This window comes from Pipistrellus hanaki, assembly GCF_964339955.1.
Source record: "Pipistrellus hanaki genome assembly, chromosome: 9".
Classification (NCBI taxonomy): Eukaryota; Metazoa; Chordata; class Mammalia; order Chiroptera; family Vespertilionidae; genus Pipistrellus; species Pipistrellus hanaki.
Window position 1 is genome coordinate 18,461,049 of NC_140511.1, and position 12,776 is coordinate 18,473,824.

Below are 12,776 nucleotides of genomic sequence, written 5' to 3' on the forward strand. Positions count from 1 at the left end.
TAATGTCCTCAAGATTCTTTCACATTGTAGCATTGTCATAATTTATCTTCTTTTTAAGGCTGAATAATGCTACACTGTATTCCTGGATGGACACTTGGCAATTGCGAATAACACTGCTATGAACTTGGGTGAGCAAATATCTTTTCCAGATCCTGCTTTCAATTCTTTGTATTTATATCCAGAAGTAGAATTGCTGGATCATATGGTAGTTCTACTTTTAAACTTTTTGTGAATGTACTTAAAAAAATGTTTTTTTAAGATTGATTTCAGAGAGGAAGGGAGACAGAGAGATACTAGTAGAAACATCAATGATGAGAGAGAATCATTGGTCGGCTGATCCACTGGGGATCAAACCCACAACCCAGGCATGTACCCTGATTGGGAATTGAACTGTGACCTCTTGGTTCATAGTTGGATGCTCAATTACTGAGCCACACCTGCCAAGCTTGTGGATGTATTTATACTTATTTTTAATTACTTCTCACCTGATGATATGTTGTTATTGGTTTTTATTTTATTTTTGTTAATCCTCACCTGAAGACACTTTCCCATTGATTTTTAGAGAGAGTGAAAGGAAGAGGAGACACACAGAGAGAAACATCGACATGACAGACACATCTATTGGTTGCTTCCTGCATGGCGACCAGGGCCAGGGATTAAGCCTGCAACTGAGGTAAGGACCCTTGTCCGGAATCAAACCCTGGGCCCTTCAGTCAACAGGCTTACACTTTATCCACTAAGCAAAACCCGCTACTTAAGGCTGATTTTTAGAGAAAGAGAGAGGAAGGGAGGGAGAGAGGTGAAGAGAGAGAGAGAGAGAGAGAGAGAGAGAGAGAGAGAGAGAGAGAGAGAGAGAGAGAGAGAGAAAGAGAGAGAGAGAGAGAGAGAGGGAGAGATTGAGATTTATATCTGAGAAAAACATCCATCAGTTGCCTTCTGTACATGCCCAACAGGGGATTGAACCTGAAACCTAGTAGTATGTGCCCTGACCAGGAATGGAACCCTCAACCTTTTGCTGCATGAGGTGATGCTCCAACCAAGTGAGTCACAGGCCAGGGCTGTATATATTCTTTTTGTTAAAAATTTTAAACCCTCACCCCAGAATATGTTTATTTTAGAGAGAGAGGGGAGGGGGAGAGAGAAATTCATGTGAGAAACATCGATCAGTTGTCTCCAATGGAATTGGACCCACAAGCTTTTGGTGCACAGGATGACACTCCCACCAGCCCAGCCAGCTGGCCAGGGCTATACTTTTCTATAACTTCTTATTGAGCTGTACTCTACACCACAGCTAGTGACCCTGAGTGTGGCGATTCCCTAGTTCAGTGGTTGGCAATCTCAGTCAACAGAGCCAAACGATTGAAATTTCTTTTGAGAGCCACATTTTTTAAACTTAAACTTCTTCTAAGTCCCCTTCTTCAAAATAGACTCGTCCAGGCCATGATATTTTGTGGAAGAGCCACACACTCAAGGGGCCAAAGAGCCGCTGGTGGCTCGGGAGCCATAGTTTGCCGACCTCGGCATCTAGTTCACTTCCCCACCCCGCAAAGCTCTCTTCTGTTTAAGGATAGGCATATGGTTGGGGTAGTCATGTGGAGTTGGAAAGGGAATTTGAGAGCCCAAATACTCCATGTGAACTTTGAACCTAACCTTCCTGTTTTCCTGCCCCACCTGCGCACACTTCTAGGATTAAGGTGACCAGACCGGACAGTCCCGATTTTTAACAATTTGCCCCGAGTCCCGCGGCGTTTTTAAAAAGTCCCGAGTTTTGGAAAGAATCTTCGAAATCTTTTGGATTTTTTTTTTTTAAATGCCGCGGGACGTGAGACAAATAGTTAAAAATCGGGACTGTCCCGCCAAAAGCGGGTTGTCTGGTCACCTTATGACTAGGTAAATGTGCCAGAAAACCACTCATTGAAAGCCAGTTCACTTAAATAGCCAACAATGTTTCTTTTCACTTATCATTTTGTCTTCATAAATAGAATGTTAATGCAAATTCACTATGCCTCTGCTACAGTTACTGAGGTCAGAAAAAGGGAAAACCTTTTTATTCCTAGGGAAGCTCCCTACAGTGGATAGAAATCAGAAGTTATGAACTAGCTGTTTGATTTTTTTGGGCAAATCCTGTGGGTTCCTGGGCCGAAATATGCAAAACAAGTTCTATAATGATCCTTTACAGATTGTGGATGTGTAAACCCAGCGCACGCGTGAACAGCCCTTAGGTGTTTACTAGTTCTGACGTAACCATAGTAACCACAACCGGTGCGGAAGCGCTCATTTAAAGAGTCGACGCGCTCTTAAAGGGACAGAACCCCGCCCTCTTCCCCAGACCTCTCCGCCTCCGTATTCCCGGGACTGCTTCGCCCCGCCCTGCGGTTCCCAACTCACCAATCACTGTCCAGCTTTTCCTTGCCGGCCACGGCGCGTGCCCCGGGTAAACTCGGGGGCGGGCTTCCGGTTCCGCGCATGCGCCGTCGCCTCACTCTCCCCACGCTGGTTCCGCGTCCTGTCGCCCGGCCCGGGGAGTCTCGTGTGCGGGGGTCTGGGCTGCCGCTGCCGCTGCGCCGCCGCGATGGGCAAAACTACCGACTTTCGGGGTCCGGGAGCCCGGCCCGATCCGGTGCGGAGCTTCAATCGCTGGAAGAAGAGACACAGCCATAAGCAGAGTCAGAAGAAGCAGCTGAGGAAGCAGCTGAAGAAGCCCGAGTGGCAGGTGGAGCGCGAGGTCATCAGCCGCCTGATGCTCAACTACGGGAAGGTGAGGCCAGCGCCGGGGAGGGGCGCGGGCCCGTGGCCGCCGAGGCGTGCGGGGTGGGCGGCCGCCCGGCTGCGGAGGGGACGGTGCGGACCGATCACTGGGGACCGGACCTGGGGAGTCAGCCGGTTGTCGGCTGGGCCGGGGAAGGGAGTGGATGAGAGATGACACTTGGGGGCCCCCCGTGGAGGCCCTACAGGTGGTCTCCTGGGCGCCACCGCCTAGGCCGCCTGGGAGGCCTGGCTGCCCTCCTGCTCACCACACCGTTCCTGGTCAAGATGGAGATGCAGTGGTCCTTAAAGGATAGGGAGGTTAACCTGTCACAGTTCCAGGAATATACATAATAATGCTAACGACTGTTATACATATAGATCATATTTATAACATTCACAGACCATACAAGAACGACAATAACGGTAATAATGACACCAACGTTTTAAGCCACATCTGAGATCAAGCCACATTATGTGGCTTGATCTCAGATGTGGATTTTATCCCCATGTTACCGATGAAAACGTTGAGGCTCCGAGAGGATGAGAGACTTGTCCCAAGCTTACCTAGTAGTAGGCGGTGGTGTGGAAATGGAACCTAAACCCATGTCTTTTTTTATTCCAAGCTTTTGCTTTTAACCACCATACCCGACTTGCATGCATCAACATCATCCATCTTCCTTCCTGTGCCTTGTCTCATTCTCTCTACTTGCTTTATGTCCCCCCTTCAAGAAGTGGGTAGAAAAACTAGACTCCGGGTCTGTTTCTAGTGTCTACCACCCCACATGGTAGTTGATATTCCTAGATGAGTTTCTTGTAGATATCACTTTGACCTCTTGACCTTTTCTACCATCAGGCTCCTTGGGGCTGTCAGTACCCTCTTTTCCTTCCCCCTAATTCCCTGTCTGTGACCTTCAACCACTCCACTCAACCTCTCAGTGATTGCTCCCTTCTAGTGCAGTGTAATCAGAAATTTAACATGTGGGATATTTCTGGAATTAAAGTCACCATGTATTGTGCTGCTATAGCTTTTCTTTAAATCCTTAAATCAACAGTAAGGTTAGAGCCTAGAGTGTGTTTTGGCCTTTTTTTTTTTTTTAAATAATTTCTATTGATTTTTTTACAGAGAAAAAGGGAGAAAAAGTTAGAAACATCGATGAGAGAGAAACATCTATCAACTGCCTCCTGCACACCCCCCACTGAGGATGTGCCCGCAACCAAGACACATGCCCCTGATTGGAATCGAACCTGGGATCCTTGAGTCCGCAGGTGGACACTCTGTCCACTGAGCCAAATAGGCCAGGGCTTGGCTTTTGAGTTGAGATGATGGTGATCTAAAAATCCTAGCTTTTGTTCATCAGATGACTGAGTACTTTGGGCCAAGTTACTCTGTTGGCTTCCCTATTTTTTAGAAAAGGCATAGAAATGTTTACCTTACAAGTTGTGGAGAGTTAGTAAGAATGATTGCAACGCATTCTGCACAATGCTTGGTACACAAATATTGCATATATTAGTTGTTATATTACTAATGCTGCTATATACATAGCATCTCAAGAAACCATTGTAAGTTACTACTGGATTGTAAATTTTGACTCTTCATCAAAGACTAGAATTGTGTTCTTTTCCCTGGTGTAATCTCACGGTTTGTTCTTGTGGACCACTGACTGCTGCTGCTTGTATTCTACCAGAGCTCCTCTGAGTTCCTATCTTTTTAATTCTGACTGTGCTGATGTCTTTATCTGTGTCTTAGGATACCCTGAATGCCACAACGCCAAAACTGAGCTCATTATCTTTTTCTTCTAAATTCTCAGTCTTGTGTGTTAACTTCCTATGGTCATTGTAACAATTTATCACAACCTCAGGGGCTTAAAACATGTTTTGCAAAGTGCTGAAGTCCCAGAAAACCTTAGCAGTTTGTTCTTAGATTCCCAGAGAAGTAACTCGGGGGACTGGCTGTGAAAGACATGGATTTATTAGGATGTGGATTTATTAGGATGTACATGTTCAACGGTGTTGGCTGACTGGTGAAGTTTACTGCCACACCAGCTTCCACCAGTGACGTTGGATGGCTTGCACGGGCAGCTGGCTGGTGTTATTTTTCTGCCACCATCCAGACTTTCCCAACACAAGGTTTTATAGAGTACAGAAAACTTAGAAAACAGCCCGGCCTGATCCAGTGCGGAGCTTCAATCGCTGGAAGAAGAGACACAGCCATAAGCAGAGTCCTGTATGGGAGAAGGGTATGTGTGTGAGATCAAAACTTAGAAAACAGGACATACAGGGAGAAGGCTATGTGTGTTTTCTTGACTGAGGAGCTGGCCAGGCTCCCAGGGTCTCACAGTCCGCATTCTGATGGCCTTCACTGTATTTCCCGGAGGGAGGGAGGAGTTGGAGTATGGGAAGGGGCCCATATTCTCATTTACTATACACAACAGAACATTATTCTCTTACTATACTGAAAACCAGAAATCTGAAATCACGGGCACACACCCTGGGGGCTCTGGGGCAGGAGTGGGGAACCTTTTTTCTGCCAAGGGCCATTTGGGTATTTATAATATTCCCAGACCATACAAGATTGTCAACTTAAAAATTAGCCTGCTGTATTTGGTCAAACATTTAATTAACTCACTCCTAATGCCTTGCCAGGGCCAGACTAAATGACATTCCCCCACCCTCCTCTAGAGGAAAATGGGTTTCTTGCTTCTTCTAGCTTCTACTGGCTATTGGTATTCCTTGGCTGGTGGCTACATTTCTCCAATATCTGCCTACTAGGACACATTGCCTTCTGTTATTCTTTATCAAATCTACTTGTTCTTCTTTATCAAATATTTTTTAAAAAGGACACTTCTGGGACCACCAGATAATCAAGGATAATCTTCACATCTCAAGATTATTAATCAGATGTGCAAAGTCACTTTTATCATATAAGTCATAAGACAACGTTCACAGTTCCAGGGGTTAGTCTGTAGGCATATTTGGGGATCATTGTTTAGCCTGCCACATCTTAGCCCACCTTCTAAGCAGATTGCTGAGCTAGAAACCAAGGAGTTATCCTAGAGATTTCCCTGTTACAACTCTTTTATCCCTTCAGTCACATTGGTGATCTTAAATTTCTCAAATGTGTCTCCATTCCCACTGCTGGGCCTTAGTTCAGGCCCCATCATTTCTTGTCTGGTTTCTACAGTAGCTATTGCTTATAATAGAGGCCAGCAAACTTTCTGTAAAGGACCAAGTAGTGAATGGTTTCAGCTTTGCAGATCAGAAGGGTGGATCTACTCAACTCTGACATTGTAACACAAAAGCTTCCATGGGAATATTTAAACAAATGGGTGTACACTAGTTGTGTTCCAGGAGAACTTTAATTATTAAAACAGGTGACTGATGGGATTTGGCCTTTATGCCTTCTCTTTCTCTAGTCTATCCTCCATATTGCTGCTAGAATGATGTTTTTCCAAGATGAAAATCCAGTCACTTAACTCCTGAACAAAACTTTTCCTTGCTTCACAATTACTTTCAGGAAAATGGTTAGACAGATTAACTTATCAACGTGCTCTAGCTCTCACGGGTTTGGCTCAGTGGATAGAGCATCAGCCTTCAGAGTGAAAGGCCCCAGGTTCGATTCCGGTCAAGGGCATGTACCTGTGTTGTGGGCACATCTCCAGTAGGAGGTGTGCAGGAGGCAGCCAATCGATATTTCTCTCTCATCAATGTTTCTAACTCTCTATCCCTCTCCCTTCCTCTCTGTAAAAAAAAAAAAAAAAAAAAAAAAAAAAAGAAATCAATAAAATATATTTAAAAAAACAAAACAAACAAACAAACAAAAAAAAACATGCTCTTTTCCAGTGGAAGAATAAGTTATTTGTGGTCAAGCAGACCTGATTTAAATCTCAGTTTGGGTATTGACTAGCCACATTTCTTAATGTTTATGAGCTCAGTTTCTTTACTCAATGACATTATTAACCACCATTTGTAAGGCTCAAACGAGGTAATGTATGTAAAGCAAGCAGTCTGTGATAGGTATACATGAAAGAACAACTTGCAGTTTTGTGACTTGTTCATGCTCTTTGATGCTTCTCATCCTGGTACTTGATGTCCCCACTACAGTGAGAAATCCCCTTCCTCCACATTAGGGACACCTACTTGTCCTCTCAGATTTAAATTTCTCTTCCTGCCCTCCCCCAGGTGGAGTTAGGGCTGCTGTGCTTCTGTAGCATTTTGTATACACCTTTATTATAGTATTTATCAGCAGGTTGTGATGATTGGCTTCTTTAACTTCTTTGTTAACTCTCCCACTGGATCAGTGGACAGCAAACCGTGGCTCGAGAGCCACACGCGGCTCTTTGGCCCCTTGAGTGTGGCTCTTCCACAAAATACCACGTGCGGAAGCATAAATGCGATTGAAACTTCGTGGCCCATGCACAGAAGTCGGTTTTCAGCTTTCAAAAGAAATTTCAGTCGTTGTACTGTTGATATTTGGCTCTGTTGACTAATGAGTTTGTCGACCACTGCACTAGATCATAAACCTCTGAAGGTCAGAGATCATTGATTCAATCATGTTTGCTTTGCTCTCCCCAGAGACTGGTCATAGAGTGCTTGTCCTTGAGTAGGTGCTGAGCTGGTGTATAGAGCTGGTGTTTAGATATTGTTTGGTGCACAATGACCTTTTCAGATGGGTTTATTCTAGTTGATAACATTGGTGCATTCTTTTTGACTTCTTATTTTAAACTGGAGGCCTGGTGCATGGATTCATGCATCGGTGGGGTCCCTCAGCCTAGCCTGCACCCTCTAGAAATCTGGGACCCCTCAGGGGGATGTTGGATAGCTGGCTTTGGCCTGATCCCTGCAGGCCCAATCCAGACAGGAGGGAGCCCGATCCTGTGCATTGAGTGTCTGTCCCCTGGTGGTCAGTGTGCATCATTGTGACTGGTCCATCTGTCGTTTGGTTGCTTAGGCTTTTATATATATAGATTACTCATATTTACTAAGTGTTTACATGTGTTGCCTTGCCATATCTTCAAATAACAAATAACCCTATGAGGTTATTCCCATTATGCAGGTGAGGAAACTTGAAGGCACAATAAGGTTTAATAATTTGTGCAAGGCTTAATAATTTAAACAACAAATGAAAAGGTAAAAGTTCTAACCCAGGTAGCCTAAGTTTGATGCCAGAGCTCCAACTCACTACACTTACTGCATTGCAGTGCACAGATGTTTAAATCTTTTCAGTAAATTGAAAGAATAATTTTCCCCTTATCATTCTGTTTTAATTTTTTAAATCTTAGAAGTATTTTTTTTTAAGACCTTGTCAATAGAAAAATGAAGAGTGAAATCAATTGCCAGGGCTACAAATCCCAGAGTGCATCAAAGCAGATTTGTTATTCTGGAGGTAACTAAGGGGTAGAACCTCAGCTTATGACCCCTCAGATGGTAGCATTTATGCAAAAAACTTGTTACACTGCTGTAGTACACAGGTGGTACTTAATAGCCTGAGCAATTTGATTCAGAAACATTTTGAAACAATTTGACAAGTACTTGCTAAAGTAGGTCTAGGTAAAAATAGATGTAAAACAAAACAAAAAATCCCATGTCTGTGACCCTAGGGAGGTGGGTGGGATTGATACATTTTGACAAATGTGATAAATATGTACAGTGCTGTGGTGTTAGAGGATGGTGTAATTAAGAGAAGAAAGGTTGTGTTATCTCTCCAGATGAACTGGAAAATGTGTTTCTTCTGGGCACCCTTGCTCCTGGTGGTTGTAGCCTCAGGACTGGCTTGGGGTTGGATTTCAGCCCCCACCTCAGCCTTGCTAGAGGCCTTTGTGTAGTATGCAAACTGTCCAGTGCTTGTAGCCATGAGTGGTACTAGTTCTTTTATTGTTATTATGTTTTTATTTTTAAAAGATCTTTATTGTTCAGATTATTACAGTTTTTCCTCTCCCCCTACCCTCCACCTCATAGCTCCCCTCCACCCGGTTCCCACCCACCCCATGCCCTTATCCCCTGTTCCTACTGTCCTCATCCATAGGTGTATAATTTTTGTCCAGTCTCTTCCCGCACCCCCCAAACCCCTTTCCCCTCAAGGATTGTCAGTCCATTCCCTTTCTATACCACTGATTCTATTATATTCACCAGTTTATTCTGTTCATCAGATTTTTTATTCACTTGATTTTTAGGTTCACTTGTTGATATATATATATATATATATTTGTTGTTCATAATTTTTATCTTTACTTTTTTTTCTTCTTAAAGAATACCTTTCAGCATCATACCTAATAAAAGATTAATATGCAAATTAACCATCACTCTGCTACACCCACAAACCACGCCCATCAGCCAAGTCCACCAACTGATCAGAGCAAGTATGCAAATTAATCCCAACCAAGATCTGAAATCAATAAAAACATATTAAACAAAAACACAAACTGCTGCAGAAAGTCACATCACACAGCAATATAACTATCTCTCATGATGAGGTGTGATCACATGCTAATCATTTTAGCCAAACATTGCTTATGAGCAGGGACTTATGGATTTAAATATGTAGAATATAGTTGTAGATGTGTAATATTTATTTATGCCAGCAAAATTACTACAGTGTGTTTTTTAACATATGTCCTGTTTGCTAAAATTTGTTAAAAATAATAGTGAATTAATGGCAAAAAAAACTTGTTAATTATAAGCAAATCTTGGTTAAAAGCATTTAAAAATTAATAGGGTGTTAATTTTCACAGAGGACATACGGACCAGAAGTTTTGTCCGTTAAATCCAAGTCCATTAAATCGAGGTCTGCAACATTGAGCATTTACTGTATTTCTTGGAATGTAATTGAGCATCTTTTAGAACAGGGTCAGCAAACCTTGTCTGTAAAGGGCCAGATAGTCAATACAGACATACCTTGTTTTATTGCATCTCACTTTATTATTTTTCACAGATGTTGCATTTTTATTTTTATTTTTGCCAATCTTTCCATTGATTTTTAGAAAGAGTGGAAGGGAGAGAGACAGAAACACCGATGTGAGACAGACACATGATTAGTTGTCTTCAGCATGTGCCCCGACCAGGGATTGAGTCTGCAACCGAGGTCCATGCTCTTGACCAGAATTGAATTTAGAACCTTTCAGTCTGAGGGCTCTATCCACTGAGCCAAACTGGCTAGGGAGGTGTTGCATTTTTTACCAATTGAAGGCAAGGTCCTCCACCAGCAAAAAGGTTACTTTGCTTTGTTGAGTACCTGCTTTATTTCAGTGTTCTGGAACCAAACCCACAGTATCTTTGAGGCTTTGTGGGCCCTACCCTGTCTGTCACAACTACATGGACAATATGTAAATGAATGGTTGTAGCTGTGCTCCAGTAAAACTGTATTTACAAAAATAGGCACCAAATTGGATTGAGCCATACATTGTTCTAGAGCATTAGCAGGATAACAGTGTCCTTCAGTTTTTTGGTGACTTCTTTCTAAGACTGTGGTGTATATATAGCTTTATGTTGTTATGGCTGATAGAGTGCTGGACATGTTTTATCCTTCCAGACTCTTCCTTAGGAGGTTAACAGACATTAGATAGAAGTATTTGCTTGAAGAGCCCAGTTTGCCTATTATGTATTTCTAAGAGGGATTGAAGAATATGTTGCCTGTCAAGCTCTTTCTGTAAGCAAACCATTCTCTGAAAACAAGTACCAAGGTGGACTGCACCTAATTTTAGTGTCCTGTTTAGAAGATGACCTTCTAAATGAGGCAATTTTCTCCTAATGCTGTACACCGATTCTGCCTTCTCTTACCTGGAGTGATTTGTAGGGATTAAGGCAATGTTTTAATATTTCTGCCTTCAGCATTGGAGCCAAGAGTAACATGTCTGGACTACAGTAAAAATCTTGGGGAAAAATGTGTAGGCTGTAAAATAAAATTCAAGCTGTCATCCTTTTATTGCCTGGAGTGTAATTTAAATAAATGAGCCTTACGAATGTGAGCTCCCCCCTTTTGTGAATTATGAATAATTTGTCAGCCTATTCTCATTTCTGAACAGTGGTTTTTGCTTTCAGCATGTGTAATAAACTAATTCTTCTGAGCAGCCTAAATGAAATTCAGAAAATTGGGTTGATGCTAATGAAGCACATCAGTAATGCACATTTAGATAATGTAAAGTTAAAGGACAAAATGTTACTTATCGAGGCATCAGAGTGTGGGTGAGACACTTCCCTGGTTATCCTATATAATAAAGATGTAATATGCAAATGGTCGTTACACCGTGAAGCATAACGAACGACTGTGTAAAAACTGGACCACGGATCAGCAGGAGGGTGGGGCAGCGAGCTGCAAGTGGGTGGCAGAGAGCTACAGGAGGGGGCAGGGCAGCAAGCTATGAGGGGGGAGTTACTGGAGGATGGGGTAGCGGAGAGCTATCGGTGATCTACTGGCCCACGGATTAGTGCGCAGGGCTTCTAGTTACTAAATAATGCCCCTCCTTTACTCCCAAAGGAGTAGTTGTCAGATTGGATTTCGCATGCCACTGATTTATGGTTAAACTTTGAAAGGTTTGTGCTAACAAGGTATATTCCTTCAACTAACTTAAATCTATTCTCCAAAATGTGTAAATAGAACTATTCTCAACATTTCTTGTGATTTATTTTATAGTCATTTTGTGTCTTATTTCTTAAACTGATAATTCTTTGAAGGATGGTCTGAAAGTAAATTTTATTCCTAAAATTGACGTGGTGATAACTTATTGTGTTAACCTTTTAGAGATGAAGGATGTTCAAGGTAGTAGTATGTGTTGAGTGAATTTTTTTTTTTTTTTTTTTTTTTTTTACCATTTAAAGTTATTAGGAACTTACATTTTAATTTTTATTGATTTCAGAGATGAAGAGAAAAGGGAAAGAGAGATAGAATCATCAGTGATGAGACAGAATCATTGATCGGCTGCCTCCTGCATGCCCCCTATTTGAAATTGAGCCCACAACCCAGGCATGGGCCCTGACTGTGAATTGAACCGTGACCTCCTGATTCATAGTCTAATTCTCAACCACTGAACCATGCTGGCTGAGCTACAACCTTATATTTTTGATAACAGCTTCCTCAAGGCATATTTCCTTTCAAAAGGAATAATGGTTTTCAGTTAGAACTCATGATTGAATTTAATCCTGTCGCACCAGGGGTAAGCTAGGCAACATAATGTAAAACTCTGGCTCCACAAATAAATAAATAATGGTTTTGTTGTAAGACAAATTAATAGTATGTTATTTTGCCTTATTTGACAAAGTCTTCTTTTTCTTTTTAGATAAATGTAAATGAAATTACAAGATTTTCAGATTTCCCTTTGTCTAAAAAAACATTGAAAGGTAGGTAAATGATGATCTTGGAACATGTTGGATTTCTTGATGCTTTTTATAAATGACAATAGATTTAGAAAGTTTAACCTGAAAAATCTTCATTTCGGCAAGTAATTTTGATACCATGACAAGAAACTATTCATTAAAGTTTTTTCTTTTTTCTTTTTAAAGTTTAATTATAAGAAGAATCTAGGTATATGTAAGCCAAATTCTTCTTCTTTTTCTTTAAAAAAAAAATATTTTATTGATTTTTTTACAGAGAGGAAGGGAGAGGGATAGAGAGTTAGAAAAATTGATCAGCTGCCTCCTACACACCCCTACTGGGAATGTGCCCGCAACCAAGGTACATGCCCTTGACTGGAATTGAACCTGGGATCCTTGAATCCGCAGGCCGATGCTCTATCTGCGGAGCCAAACTGGTCAAGGCCATTTAAGTTTTACCAATTTGTCATTCTCATACTTTCTGGACTAAAGAACAGTAGTGATGAAAAAAGATGCTAGGGCCTCTGAATAATTAAAATGAAGCGTAATTATGTTAATATGAGCAGGAGAACAAACAAAAATGGGATACCTTTTGTTTTAGTTTGCTAGTACCGCTAGACAAAAAACCACAGACTTGGGTGGCTTAAACAAAGAAATTTATTATCTCTTAGTTCTGGAGGCTGGGAATCCAAAAATAAGGATGGTGGTAAGGTTGGTTTCTTCGG

The 12,776-nt window shown here is 41.9% G+C and overlaps 1 protein-coding gene across 1 annotated transcript in view; it reads left to right on the forward strand.

The window, feature by feature from the left end:
• The first annotated feature begins 2,448 nt into the window (after positions 1 to 2,448).
• DDX10 (DEAD-box helicase 10) overlaps positions 2,449 to 12,776 on the forward strand; it is a 203,794-nt gene continuing 193,466 nt past the window's right edge. Inside the window, exons 1-2 of the mRNA XM_084895146.1 lie at positions 2,449 to 2,758; positions 12,018 to 12,078. Of these exons, the coding sequence (XP_084751272.1) occupies positions 2,573 to 2,758; positions 12,018 to 12,078 (247 nt within the window). The 5' untranslated portion in view covers positions 2,449 to 2,572. The remainder of the gene's footprint in view (positions 2,759 to 12,017; positions 12,079 to 12,776) is intronic.